At 38.6% G+C, this 15,884-nt stretch overlaps 1 protein-coding gene across 1 annotated transcript; it reads right to left on the bottom strand.

Annotated features, from left to right (window-relative positions):
- Positions 1-2,097: 2,097 nt before the first annotated feature.
- LOC128861994 (uncharacterized protein DDB_G0271670) lies at positions 2,098-10,273 on the bottom strand. The gene is made up of 4 exons (XM_054100366.1): positions 10,268-10,273; positions 4,593-4,835; positions 4,157-4,219; positions 2,098-3,338 (listed from the first exon to the last, which is right to left on the bottom strand). The coding sequence occupies exons 1-4, from the start codon at positions 10,271-10,273 to the stop codon at positions 2,112-2,114; spliced, it is 1,539 nt and encodes a 512-aa protein (XP_053956341.1). The 3' UTR covers positions 2,098-2,111.
- Positions 10,274-15,884: the final 5,611 nt, after the last annotated feature.

Genomic DNA, 15,884 nt, shown 5'->3' with positions numbered 1-15,884 from the left:
ACATCGATAGCTCTCATGCGGCTAAAAAAATACCCGATACAAAAAACCAATTTCAGCGAATATGTAAGACAAGTGCTTAGTCGTTGAGAGCTAACTAAGTTGAAGGCCAAAATGTTTCCAAATAAATTTCGCACGCTGAAGACGAAGCTGTGTTTATATAAAAATTTTAAAAATGTGCCCAAAGGCTATTCTGAGGTAGCTCAAATTCTTTTATTTCAAACATTTCACGGAATTAAAATTTTTTGCCCCTGGATTTATGTCGCGCATTCAAAATTCACTCCACTATGCCAGGTACCACTTGATCCTCTCAAAAAGCTTGTTATAAAGGGCCGATGTTGAATGTGAACCACACTTAAACGTCAAGTTTTTTTATGTATTTCATTTGACATTTTTCAATTTCAGACTAACTGAATTTGAACCATGGAAAGATATACAATCGAGCAATGCATTAAAGTTATTCAGGCTTATTATGAAAACGGGCGTTCAAATCAAAATGTATATCGCGCACTTCATCTTCAGTGATGAGGCACATTTTCGCCTCAGTGGATTCGTCAATAAGCACAATTGCCGCATTTCGGCGAATGATAATCCAAGAGTGATTGCCGAAAAACCAATGCACCCACAAAGAGTGACTGTTTGGTGCGGTTTATGGGCCGGCGGCATCATTGGGCCGCATTTTTTCCAAAATGAGGCCGGTCAGGCAGTTACTGTGAATAGTGTTCGCTATCGTGAGATGATAACGAACTTTTTATGGACCGAATTGGAAGATATGGATGTGGACGATATGTGGTTTCAACAGGACAGTGCTACTTGTCACACAGCTAACGAAACAATGGCTCTTTTGCGCGAAAAATTTGATGGCCGATGACGTCGCGGCGAGGTCCATTTGGCTACGGCGGCTGAATAATTTCCTAAAAAAATTGTATTTTATCCAAAATCAACACCGGCCTTTGAAACTTATCCACCCTTTACAAATGGTGTAAAGGTGGAAGAAGGCAACTTAGCTAATTACGACTACTAGGAATCGTAAAATGCATCTTAACACTCTTGTTTTGGGTATTTGGCCGAGCTCCTCCTCTCATTTGTGGCGTGCGCCTTTTTGATGTTCCACAAATTATGCCTCCTCCTCGTAAAACAAACAAACCAAAAGAGAGAAAGGTTTTTGCCGCCTTTTAACAGCAGATGGTTTTTATGATTTTCCTGGTAGAAATGATTGTCTCATGCCCGAAGATTCGAACCGGGACACCTCCGAATGGCAGTCCCGCACCAACCCATAACATAGCTAGATAAACAGGAGGAATATAAGGCGGGGTACTCAGTGCTGCAAATTTTTGAAATTCATCCAAATTAGCGGTAATTTTCATTAATTTCCTATCGTGAGAGATATTACCTTGCTGGACTGGTTGAAAATCAGTGTCTACATAAGTGGTGCCATTTAAGGCCAAGTTCCAGTGAAGTTCGAAAACACTAAATATTGTTTGTGTTCATTTCTGTTACTTGCAATAAAATATAAAAAAAAGAAAAAATAGTAAAAGTCAATGAAAGCCAATAAACTCAGAAGCAGCCAACTGAAAAGTATTCGTTAAAAAGCTAACAAATAAGTAATGCAGCTAAAAGAAGATTCATGGGCCTATAGTCTTTTACATACAGATTTGTATGTGTATAGGTATTCAAAATGCTATGAGTACTAAAAAGTAGCAAGCATTATTTTAAAAAGGCATTTTGTGTTAGTTTTTGAATTACAAAATGTTTTAATTGAAACACTTTTTGCTATCAGCTCCGTTCAGTTGCATAAATGGCGTCATTCTATTGTTACTACGCATTGCAGAAATATTTCATCGGCGTTCCATTTTCTTACACCCTTTTGTTTTTATCACAATTTTAAGTATGCACTTTTTTTTCAAATTATTGCGAGTTATTTATTTAGCTATTTTTGAGACCTGTTATTCACTTTTGTGGCTTCAATCCCGATCTTTTAGACCCAATACTTTCCTGAACCCCGACAGTGTTTTGCTGGCACTTGCATTTCCCGTTGAGAACGTATACAGATTTGTGTTCGCGTTCGCTTGCTGATATGTGATGGGAAAGTCTGTCGGAGCCAGGAGTAAGCCTCACGTCCGCACAAATTTATATACAATCAGAAACACCATGAACGAGATGCCCACCAAAATTATCGCAGTAATAACTTTCGCGCACGTATTCAGGCCCGATTCGTTTGGATTTAACGGACGCGAACTGGTGCGCGTATGCGAACGTCTACGTTTTGTGGCAAGACCGCGCGCGAGTGCCGGAAATGCCAGCGATTGTGTAAATGTCAGCTTGTGTATGGATTCACTTAGCGAGTAAGGACCGACCGAGCCACGCGCAGCGGCACGCAGCAGCACATACTCGAGATCCAGTGCGTCGAAAAGTGAGTAGCGCGCCGTCATTGTCGAGGAACGACGTCGTTCGTACCGCGAATCACGTTCACGATCCGATTGCGGCTGCAGCCATGGGTCGGAGACGCGCTGCTGTGAACCCGCACCAGCGCCGGCAGCCAGACATGCTGCCACAGCCACGGCGGAGGATGAGGAGGAGCCGGCAGCACCGATTGCTCCTACCCCACCGCCTAAGCTGACCGCTGCAACGGAGGTCAGCGACGACGTCGTCGACGAGGACGCAGAGCAAAGACGCATATTTGTCGCAAGTCCATTGTCATGGAACTCGGTTGCGTCTTCGATGGATGTTTGATCTGGCGAAGTTTGTGCGCGTTCCAGTGCGGCGGCATGTTTCATGCGCAACGCAAACAGACGCGCGTGATCGGGATGCAGTAGCGCGCTTGATTTGCGTCGATAATTCGCCGCACCGATACTGATGCTGGCACGTGCGCCTGCACGCGCACCACCCAGTGAAAGATTTGGCGAGCCCTGTGTAGGTGTTGTGGCGGGGGAAACGTTGCAGGAGCTGCTGCCAATGCCTAGACTGCCACCGAGCAGCGAAACACCTGGTGGCGGCGGCAGTGCGTTTGGCGAGGGCGACGCCTGCACCGAGTCAATGCCAGAGTCGCCCGCATGCAAAGTATCACAGTAAAGCGAGCTGCGACGCCGTTCGCCTATGACGGAACTGCTGAGCGTTAAATGATTGCCATTGTTGCTGTTGTGATTTAGGTTAGTGCTATTGTTGTGATTGTTGCATATGCCAGAAGTGCCACTTGTTGTGGTAGTGGTGGTGGAGCTGCATGCGCCGCCGCTGTCACCAGTCGTACTGCTGCTGCCGGCGCCGCTGCTGCTGCTGGTACTCGTCTCAGCAATGACAGGGAAGACGAAGGACTGACCATCCGCCTCGCCACGCGGGGAATCCTAATGAAAAGACGTAAATATGATGAAAGAATTTAATTGTTTTTGCTTTAAAAATTCGATTAACGGTTAGTTAAGTACAAATATTTAAAAGGTGGTTAGGTGTGCGCAGTAAAAGGGACGGAAGTGGAGATCAAATGCGGCCGAATGTGGAGGTGAATCGGTACAGTTAGTAACAATAGAAATATGAAAAGCTAGTTGAGTTAGTGGTGAGTTAGTTAGTGGTAGAAAAATGTTGTTGTTTGTGATATATAAAAAACATATATTTACAGTAAAATTTTGGTTAGTAGAAAGTGTTTGAGTGAAGGTTACTATTTATAGCACATTTTTGTGAAATTAGCTGGAAGTATCAAAAGAAAGCTAAAGCAAAAAAAAAAAAAAGCAAGATTAACTGTGCAAAACAAAAACATTTTATTAACTTGTGGATTTGCGTAAATTACTCAAATATATAGGGGAATACGTAGTATTGGTTAGGAGAGGTTGATAGCAAGAAGCGAAATATTTCGGAATTAATTATCATAACTATGTTAGTACTTTTATTTAGCAAATACTATGTACTTCAAAAAACGCAGACCAATTGAGAGTGACGAAATTGAAACAGGTTTTAAGAAATTATTCAAAAAGTTCAAAAACTATTTTATATTCAAAAAATCGTAAGTTAGCAAAGTAGTAACCCAGTTTGCATTGATAGGAAAAAGGGGGGTTCAAAATAAGTTTAAAACATGCATTTTACAATTTTATATTATACCAATTACGTATAGATCTTAAAGAGACAACTTTATATGATTTAGAAAGAAATTGGTTTAAGTGGACACGCCTACCCGTTGGCCTTCAGGGCCGCTGTTTCGTCGCAACTGCACGAAGCCCTCCTGTCGTAAAAGTGGCTACATTATGCGTTTTTCACCACAACACACCACATCACATCACATCACAAAACCAACGCCAAACCAAGAAGACAACAGAAAGTAGGTATTCGTATAATAAAAGCCAAAATAATCAAACAAACAAGGACAGTAGCAATAACAACAGAAGTACACTACTTATTTATGTAGCCTACGACATGTGGTTGGAAAAAGTGTTGTATTATGAGCCTAACACTAAGACATTTTTTCGTTTTCCAAATGTATTCAACTCGGTTTTGAATATATTAAACAAAAACAAAATTTGATTGCCTTCATACAATCCACCGATCAGCAATCGAACAAGTTCTCTTGCGCTTTGTTGCATACATTTGGCAACACTAAATTACATATCTACCTGACTAGGCCACACTTGCAGCAGCGGCAGCGAACACGTCGGCTTGCTGTAGGCACTGCCATTTTCCGGTCCCCCCGGCGCACTCTGCGCTAAGCTGGTGTAATGCAAATGATTGAAGCGTTGCGCATCGTTTGCGGGCTTGGTACGTGTGGGGCTCTCATAGCCAGTAGAATCCTCGGATGATGTTGTTTTGGGCGAACGCCAAAATCGTTTCAAACGCAATTCGCGTCTTTTTTCTTGCTTCTGAAAGGGAAGTGGAATAGTTATTTCGTCAGAAAATTAGTAGCTGCAAACATATTTTAAATCTAAAAATTAGTCATTGTGAGCTAGACAGCTGCAGTATACAAATAGACAAGCAATGGAGAGCATAAATGTCAAAACAAAAATTTACATCACCCAAACTACTTTTTTTATTTAGTAAAAGAGTTAGTAAAATAATAAAAAATGGATGTGTAATTTTGCGCCACCTTGTATATGAGTACCAAACAACATTTTTTTTACAGCTTCAGCCCCATTATTTTATTCGAAATCAATTTTGATTTTTAATTTAATAAAAAATTATTTAAAATAATAAAAATGGATGACTAATTTTGCGCCACCTTGTATATGAATACCAAATAAAATGTTTTACAGCGTTATTCTCATTGTTCAATAGCCGCACCGCGAAACTCGTTTTTTTGTATAAAAAAGTTATTCAAAAACAAAATTAAATGGTTAGTTTGGTGCCACCTTGTATTTGTATGAATACCAAATAAAATGTTTTATAGCGCCCGCTCCACAATTTAATAGCCGCACCGCAAAACAAATTTTTTTTTTATTGTAGTTCAATATAAAAGTATTTACAATAAAAAAAGGATGATTAATTTTGCGCCACGTTGTATATGGACACCAAATACAATCTTTTACAACGTCAGCCACATTATTTAACAGCCGCACCTCGAAATTCATTTTTTTGTATTTAATAATAGATTAATCACAATAAAAAATGGATGATTAATTGTGCGCCACCTTGTATATGTATGAATACCAAATAAAATGCTTTATATTGTCAGCTCCATTATTTCATGGCCACACCTCGAAACTATTGTAATTTTTTTATTTAATAAAAAATTATTCACAATAAAAAAACTGGATGATTAATTTTGCACCACCTTCTATATGTATGAATACCAAATACAATGGTAGTGTCATTAAGCTAATTTATTATTCAAGTAGATGCAGGGCAAAGTGAATTGCAGAATTTTTCGTTCAGAGCTCGAAAATGAGTTATACAGGCTTTAGTAGTTTCATGGTGGCATAGGTGAGATGAAGGCTGATTTATATACAGCAGCTGCCGTAGCCGAAAGGGTTAATGCGTGGTACCCGTTCGTTAGTGCTCAGGTGCGACATCACGGTGATGAAATAACAAATGGCAAATCTTCGATGTATTTCTGCCATGAAAAAGCTTTCATGAAAACCATCAAGCGTTTGGAGTTCAGCAGACTGTAGATCCCTATCCGAAATTGGAGTAAGAGCTGGATCAAACACCCAATAAAAGGTGTAATTTTCTAATCTGACTTCTCTTTATTTACATACACCTCTATTCATTTTTAAAGAGAGTTTGCGGCAATAAATAATAGCTTTAAAATAAAAAAAAAATATTACAATATAATAATATTAGAATAAAAAAAAACGATAAATGGGTGTCAGCTGAGTGGAATATTTGTAAATCCTGTACACCTTTCGACTGCAGTTGCCTTTGAAATTCCTACCGCATACACATGCATGAGTATATATGCGTGCATGCATCCGTATAGGGAATGTGTGTGTGTAGGCATGTATGACAGCTTTGTCCTTGTAAATTGCTGTTTGCGCGCTAGCACCTCAGGCTAAAATATGTACATACATATGAGTGTACACATGTGTAAAAATATACGTGTGTGTGTGTGTGTATGGAAAACAAGCAGAAACAAGCAATAACATTGGCTGCAACAATCTGGCTTCCATTTAGCAATTTGACTTGTAACAACGACATTCTTCGAAGCAATTTTCACCGCTGTATTGTTTCTATAAACCATTTATTTTCAGGTAACAAACCTTTTTCTTTTCCTTTTCCTTTTTTACTTTCTTTTCGCTGATTGCAGTTGCTTGGCTATATGAGTGGCACTCCTGAATATACTTCTCGCGTGTCTTTTCATTTTTTGTACTTTGCTGGCATTCAGTTTGAGAAGTGTTGAACCGCAAATTCAATTACTACACATTTAACAATCATTTAATGTCAGTTTGGGAAATTCAATGCCAATTTTGAAGTAATTGGTAATATAACGTAAGGAGGTCCCACTAGTTTAAATTAACTTAAATTAATAAAGTTTAAGTAGACTTTAAGTGATCTAATGCAAACCGCTCTTAATGAGCTGTCTAGATGGACTCTCAATAGCGGTTTGAGTGTGAGTCCTAAGAAAACAGAAATATTACAGAATTAGAAAACAGAAATAAAACATTCCACAATGTGTGAAGTTAACATTAAATGGTGTAAGGCCAAACATTTAGATGTAATTCTCGACAAGAAACTAAATTGGAATATGAATGAAGAGGACAAAATAAAGAAAGCTACTGTAGCTCTATTCTCATGACACAAAATGGCATTGCTCAATACCAGCAGCGCCGTCAGAATTGGGAAGGACAGGGTGACTTCTTTAACACGAAACTGGAAATGATCGTGCGAGCCGCAGAACTTAGACACAATTTTTATAAGAGCGTACAATTGTTGGCGACCTCGGTAGTCTGGCGTAAGTGCAATAGCCTGCCATCCCAAAGGTTGTGGGTTCGAGTCCCACGTAAAGCACGGTCCTCGCACTTTTCTAAATGTACCTACTTTCTACAACAAAAAGTCCCGCACAAAAAGTCAGCGCATACTCGCATTGTGGCTACTAAAGCAAGCAAAAAAAAAACAAAACAAAGAAAAAGACACAGTTACACATTTCATCAGTGGCCAGAGCAAGAGGAAGCGGGCAATCGCGGTAATAGCTTAGGCACACCAAATTTAGCGAAGTCCTCAACCATCTGTGCGATCCTTCTGCCAGAAAAATGTGGCGTTGATCCTAAGCAACGATTGGTGGGCATTCCCACTACTTAGGACTGGTAGCGGCAGGCTAATCACCGACAGGGTGATAGATTAACGAAACCAACGCAAGACTGAGTCTTGTCGAGGCCCTATGCTCCCGAGTGGAGTGAACAAGGTAAAAAAAAAACAATTGTTGGCGTATGTCGATGATATTGACATCGTCGGCCTTAACAATCGCGCTGTCAGTTCTGCCTTTTCGTAAGTGAATAAAGAAGTACAGCATGGGTGTGGTGGTGAATGAGTACAAAGCGAAGTACCCCCACGTCACTTTTGATAGTTATGATTTCAAGTGATACTTTGGACTAAGTAGGCAATTGAGTAGTAAAGTCCTCTCTTGACGAGCAAAACTAGCACTCTTCAAGGCTCTTATCATTCTCGTCCTGCGCCCGTTTTGTATGGCACAGAAGCTTGGTCGATGGTCGAGTGTTTGAGAGAAAGATTCTGTGGAAAATTTTTAGACTTTTGCACGTTAACTACAGAGAGTATCGTAAGCAATGAAACAATGAGCTATATGAGCTTTACAACAACATAGACATAGCGCAGCAAATAAAGAGGCAGCGGCTTCGTTTGCGGGTTCATGTCGTCCGAATAGATAAAAACGCCCCGGCTCTAAAAGTATTCGATGCCGTACCAGCTGGTGTCAAGGAAAAACGTTTTTATAAGAGTTGATTTGATTACAGGCCACTGTCTCCTAGGTCAATATGTTTAATGATTGAATGTATCTCATTTTGATTAATGCCGAAGCTGTAAGAATGAGGAGGAGGAAGAGTCTGTCAGGCATCCGTCAGACCGGCTGCCACATCTACCTATCTACCAACCTACCTATACACACATATTTGTTTCCCTATCTTGAATTTTGGCTGTTTTAAATAATTAATACAAAAAATACATTTTTTTATTAAAAATTAGGTGGCAATCACATTTATAAATATTTCTAAATAAAAGTTGTATAAATTAACTTTTATTCGATGGCCATATATACTTTATAAATAATTAAAAAAAAGCTGGCAGCCTTATGTTAATAATCCATGGGATAACATCAAGTCCGAATAGACTTAGAAAGTAAATACAAATTTACATTCAAATCGCTGGAGCCGTTACCAGGAAACAGTTACGAAGGCCTAAAAAAAAAATCCTATAAACATTTTTGAAAGAAAATCAACTTGCCTGCACTAAATCTTGTAGGGAAATACGTGGCGGCCGCCTTGGCGCTTAGTCTAAAAAGTATGCGCTATGGAATGGCCGATGGTTTGGCCACGCCTCTATTTTGCACACTCTGAACAGTCAGAAATAAGAACTAGACTATTCTATTTCTAGACTCACCTTCGGCAGACTCATCAAGACGAGCATACCATCATGAATAGAATGACAGACCAAGGCAAAAGAGAAGGGGGGAATTAAATTTCTATTCAGATGGTTCCGAGCTAGACGAAAAGGTTTGATATGGAGTATTTTCGAAGGAATTAGGACTTCAACTATCCGTTTGACTGCCAGACAACTGCAACGTCTATCAGGTAGAAGTTCTAGCTATAAAAGAAGTGGCTACATAACAAAAACTACTATAAATATATTCTCGGATAGCCAGGCGGTCATAAAATCAATGAATGCGGCTATACTAAGATCAAAGGTTGCACCAGAATGCCGGACAGCCCTAAATGATATTAGTGTCATATTCAAAGTCAGCCTTATTTGGGTTCCGGTGCACAGAGATGTTGAGGGAAATTGTCGATGAACTAGCCAGGAAAGGTACTACTCTTCAATCGCTCAGTGATAGAAGTACCATTGCAATACCTATGGCCACGAGCAAATTTGTAATTAAGAATAACATTATCCAACACGCCAACAGGGCAAGGAGAGATGAAGACACATGCGTAACAGCCAGGCTACTTTGGCCGCAAATAAATAGGAAAAAGACAAAGGAACTGCTTAGCCGTTCAAGAGAGGATATCTTTGTGGCCGTGGCTTGTATAATCGGTAATTGGCTAATTGGCAGGCATTCCTTGAGACTAGGAGTTTTCTTTCATGAATATTGTGGAAGTTGTAGAGATGAGAGAGAGGAAGACACAGTTGAGTAGTTCCTTTGCAACTGTCCAGTCTTAGCTAAAATCAGAATAGATTTTCTAGGTAAATATTTTTTAAATTCTCTTACGGAACAGTCTGGCGAGGGAATGGGGTCAATTCTACGCTTCATAAGAGCCACAAAATGGTTTCACGAAGAAAAATAAATAACAACTGACCTGTAAGCTCTAAGTGAGTTCGTCGTACAAACCAACCACCACCTTAACCTAATGATCTGGAGACATTATAAATCAAATTTACTTAGAAATGTATTTTTCTAATAGGAATAGGAAAAACAGGCGTTCAGTCTTTTGGTTATAGAAAATTTAGGGAGTATCATCAAATTATTATTTTTTTTGTAGGACCACTCTAATTTTCATATATACACGTACCTGTATACAAGCAATGAGATCTTCAGAATTTTCAATTTAAGTTAATAAGATTTTCATGCCCATTTTCGCACTGTCTTTTAATTTCTCATTCTATCCACATAGCATACCTCAGCCACACTTACCTGCATATTTAGATAATGGGTCCTTTTTATTTAAGTTTTTCATCCCCAGTCTCTTGTTGTGGCAAGAATATCAATCAGAAAGTTGCAGAACGAACATTTAATCTGCAAAGATAAATAAAATCAATTAAAACTATTTGAAAGGGGCTGTAACTTAGTTTGTATGTCATGTAATACTTGATCCCATTCCCATTACCCTTCCACAACCTTCTCTTACGAACTTAGTCTCAACTTAAGTGAAACATTTACCGTTTCCTTTTTCTCTTACCGCACATTCACTTATTGCACATTCGCTATGCATTGAAACTACATGGCAACATGAGCTCATCAATCTCACTAATGATTCCAACCGCAAATCCGCATATCCGCACACACTTGCCACCTACCAAGTTGCTTTATTGAACGAACACTTCCGGGAGTGTACGACCGCAATCTGAATTGAGCAGAGCTTACGTACTACGAGTAGAAGGAAATGTTGGCTTGTCTTGCCATCGTATTGAATGCTTTGATTTATAGACGCTGGGGGTGAGGCAGTGGAGCACTGGAGCACCGAAGCAGAACAGCGATAAACGCTTGAAATATTAACAGCTCCGAAGCAACTATTTGAAATTGTGGCAGGTCATTCAGGGAATGAAAAGTGTAAAAAAGCTGACTGTGACTTGCGTTATGGAAATTGGCGATTCTGTGCTGTGAATTCGTCTTGCTATGGGACGTTACCCGTACAAAAATGATGATTTGATGAGAATACATAAAATTATGCTACATTGCGCTTATTGGTAATAAATAAATGATGAATGAGGAAGAGGTTTTGTGACATAAAATCAGCAACAGCTACTCTGCGTGTTATTAGTATGTATGTATATTTGCTTATAATATAATATTAAAGCGTTTCACTAAAAATGTAGCGAATCATAGAACATGGTATATACTAAAGTGGTTTAGCTCAACACATCAATTTTCGTGTACTGGAATGCATATAAAACACCCCTCTTTTTGGTTTTTTTTTGTAAGGAGATTAAAACCAAATGTCCGAAACAAAGTTGCTATCAGATCAGTGGTATGTGGGGTATGCTCCCACTAACCCGACAACATACCTCTTGCTAGGCTGATTTCCACCCTGGTATCGCTTTAATATTTCTTCAAGGTGGAACCTCGTTTATGTCTATTCACGCAAGAGGTTCCACTCCTGTTGGCGTATGGTTGTAGACTTTAAGCTATTAATAGCACCCACTTCTCTCACTGCGTTCATAAGTCGTTCTGGAGAAAATGCTACATCGGAAAATGTGCCATAGTTTGATATTTACAAACTATTGGATTGTCTTCTTTTTGGTACTGTAGTGAGTGATTGACTCAAGTGACTTTATCTGTAGTCGGTCTGTCTAAAACAGGTCATCATCACCGCCAAGCTGCTTCTACTACTGCTCCCGTTATTCTTGCAGCTGAAGTTTCAACTGCTGCTGTCGCTTATGGGATTTTCGCTTCCAGGCAATCTGGTGGATCCAATGACTCCGCCGGACCATAAACCACACCAAACAGTCACACGTTGAGGATAGAGAGGCTTTTCAACAATAACTCTTGGATTTTCTGAGTCCCAGATCCGGCAATTTTGCTTGTTGACGAAACCACCGAGGTGAAAATGGGGCCACCGAGGCATCACTCAAGATGATTTTTCGATGGAATTCCGGATCATTTTCATACATTTTAACGACCCAATCAGCAAAGACACAACGTTGCTGATGATCGGCCGGCTTGAGTTCTTGTGTTAACTGGACTTTGTAAACCTTAAGACCCAAATCTTTATGCAAAATACGGTGTAAGGACGTTTGTGGAATGCCTTTTTCCAAAGAACGACGAGGAATGGACAAACCTGGGTTTTCTTCAACACTTTCGGCTACAACAGCAATATTTTCGGCTGTTCTTAAGCGACGTTCACGGGCTTTATTCTTCACATCACTAACTTGTTCCAACAGCTCAAAATTGCCTCACCAACTTCTGTATTGCGGTCCGACAAGGTGCTTCACGATGATCCAAATATGTTCGAGTTTTACGAACCGTCTCTGCCAAATTTTCACCATTTTTATAGTGAATTTTAATAATTTCAATGCGTTGTTTAAGGGTGTATCGTTCCATTTTTATCAATGGCGTAGTTTCTACTTGTCAAATATCAAAAAATGACAGCTTCAAAAGCGACATCTACCGAAATAGCAGGCTATTCAAAATAACACCTGTTATTGGAAAACCCTTTGCCTCTAACTGAATACCGAAGCGAGGGAAGCTAACGTTTGGCGTTTGCGCATTTCTTTTATAGCAGCGCTTAACGCGACTAACTTAATAGCCATACTTCGTATGTATGTACAATATAATTGGCGATTACAGACTTTTTGAAGTATTTGGCAGAGGAGGAGGACTCCTATTTGTGGTGTGCGTCCTGTTGTTCTTTCACAACTCCGAACGGCGAATGGGGTTTTTTTTATTTATTTTTGAGGATCTTCTCAGGCCAAAAATGCACTTTAGTGTTTTAGTTTAGTCAAACTTTGTTTCTAATAAATATTTTTGTGTAAAAAAAGTGCATTTAGCTTGCAGTAAACGTCAATGATAGATAGATTTAAACTTCAGGTGTTCTCATTACGATTTTTTTTTTAATATTCGTTTATGTTCAAAATGGAGTTTTAAGGAAATTTAAGGTAAAAAGTTTAAAGCAACTTATATAAAAACTTTGATAATGAAACAGTAACGTCGTAAACGATTTTCATTTTTTACGTTTTTGCTTTTCTTCTTGTTTAAAATCATTTAATTTACATTTTTTCTTAATTTTTTTTTTCAACTTTTATAGACATTTTCAAAGCAATTTAGATCACAAATAATGCTTTGTTGAGCTAAAATCTGTTGGCGGAAGTAATGGAATATATCGAAAGAGCAGAGTCGTTCCATTTGGAAATTATAGAAGAAAACAGTCTAAAAAACAATTCTAAAGCAAACAGTCATTACTGCCAACATTTTCCTGAAAACATTGTTTGACTTCCTTCCACTTATAGCTAAAGTTTATAGATTATCGAAGAGCAAGCTACTGAGAGTTCAGTATGCATAAAATTCCTAGTGCCGAGATCGACACCAATACTGGTTTCTCATTGACCCGCTAAATGATATTTGGTGCCCCAGCTATTTCAACAATAAAAAAATGTTATATACTTCTAACTAAAATACAAGGTGGCGCAAAATTAATCACTCTATCCGAATATTTATAGTTTTTGCAAATGGCGTCGAACGTCAATCATATTCAACACTTGTGGGCTAGACAGGCAAATGTCAAAATAGAGCGTTTCTTCATTTAAAAACATTTCATTTAAAATTAAAAAAAATTTATAAATAATAAAAAAATTAATAAATAATTTTTTTAGTAAATTTTTTTAGTAAAAAGATTATTCAAAACCAAAAGTGTAATATTATATAATTGTATATTCTGAATGTGAAACAAATCAAACCACTAATAAGAATTTTCTACATAGTTAATATTGGCTCCAGCGGCACCTAGTGGATAAGTTAGTGGCCTATTTCGATACCAGAAGGTCTAGCAAATGAACTAAAAAATATAGTCTATATCCATTCTCTAGTTCAGGCGCCATTTGATTACAACGAAAATTTCTATCATTGCTACTTTGATACGCCAAGAATTAGAATGGCTCAGCCTAATGTACATACATATACACGTAAGAAGTTCCGACTGCCCATATACATGAGGAAAACAAGCGTTGCTTTGACGAATTAATCCATTAGAAATCTGGTTTGCACAGATATTACACATTTGAATTAATTGAGCAAATATATGATACAAAACATGTACAACTGACCCCTAATGACTGTCACATTTAATTGGTGTAAGAAGAATACAAGTTTGCAAATGCAAGTCGAAATGCCATTTGTTATTATTATTTTAGTATTCCCTACATTACATTGACCTCAGTTGAAATATTTTGCTTATAATTAAATTTCTTATATATAATTGCTCCTCCTCCTGTTTTTGGTGTGCATCTTGATGTTGTTCCACAAATGGAGGGACCTAAAGAGAGAGTTTTAAGCCGACATCAGGAGGTAAATGTTTATTATCAGGATCTTTTCCATGGCGGAAATGCACTTGGAGGTTTACCACCGCTATTAGAAAACACTTTTTCTATTTTTTGATGTTCATGTACGGATTTTGGAATCTATGCACTCCCGAATGGCAGTCACGCACCAACACTTTCGGCTACGGCAGCCTTAGCTTAAGTAATCTCAGTCTGTAGTGACTACACCTGGAGCTTGTGTTTTGTGGCATTGAAAACTTATTCTGTCATTTCTCCATTTTACTTCGTAGTCCTTTTTTAATTTTTTTCAAATGCAAGCAAATATGCAGAGTTTTTAGCAACCAATCGACTTTCAGTCCATTGGGGAATCCAAGTTCAAGCAAAAAACAACCTATTTTGTAAATACCCAACCGTAAACTATGTAAATTTCTGACACTAAACAGTTGCTATTTTAACTTCCATAGTTTGAATTCCAAATGCTACAAGAGTCACCCTCCACCACGATTTTTTGCGTAAGTAAATTTTAAAAATAATTAGTTGCGCCATGTGTAAAGCGTAGCATGCAAAACTATGCTTCTCATGTAAATATGTATGAATCATCCTACAGAATTCTTATCATCACAACACAGCGCGCAACATAACGTCCTCTCTGGCATCCCTAACAAAATAGCAGCGGTGGAGGTGCGTACAAGAGCATTACTTGCAATTAGTGAAGAGCAAAGTTTTTCCTTTTCCTCTACTGAGCAATTCATTATGGTCATACACACATTTTCATCTGACAGTTATTACAATTTGGGAAATAGTAAGTTGAAATTTGGAAGCGTATCAGATAAAGCCAAGAAATAGTTTTCATTGTATTTTGTGTTGTGACATTGCTATCGTTGTAGCTTTTTTCCAAACTATTTCCAAATTATGTTTATCACGGCATGCCACTGCGCAAGTATTTGTGCTTATGAATCTCCTGTGAGAGCATAACAATAATTATGTTGTAGTGTGACACATACATTCTTCACAGGTTTGTGGACTGAACTTCGCCTGCAATTTGTGGTAAGCCTCATGTTAGTGACGCTGCCGGACGGCAGATGGTTATGACTATGTGATTTTGTATTTTTCGTGGATGAAATGCGCTCGAAAGTTTGTGATGGCATAAAAAGGGAGAATTAATAGTTAGTTATTATAAAATTCTTTTTGGTAATGGTAAACATATTTTTGATATTTTAGGATACTTGTAAAAACACCAAAATTAAGAAAAAACATTTTTGTAATAGCGGTCGCCCCTCGGCAGGCAATGGCAAACCTCCGAGTGTATTTCTACCATGAAAAAGCTCCTCATAAAAATATCTGCCGTTCGGTGGGCGATGAGGCCCATTTTTGGCGTAATGGCCACGCTAATAAGCAAAATTGCCGCATTTGGGCTAAAGAGCCACCCGAATTCATTCAAGAACATCCATTACAGCTATCCCATCCATTCAAAACAACCGTTTGGTGCGGCCTATGGGCTAGAGGATTTATCGGTCCATATTTCTTCAAAGACGAGGCTTTCGCCAATTTTACAGGGA

Source organism: Anastrepha ludens, chromosome 4 (assembly GCF_028408465.1).
Source record: "Anastrepha ludens isolate Willacy chromosome 4, idAnaLude1.1, whole genome shotgun sequence".
Classification (NCBI taxonomy): Eukaryota; Metazoa; Arthropoda; class Insecta; order Diptera; family Tephritidae; genus Anastrepha; species Anastrepha ludens.
The sequence above is the reverse complement of the archived record's forward strand: the minus strand, read 5'-3'. Positions and strand labels throughout refer to the sequence as shown.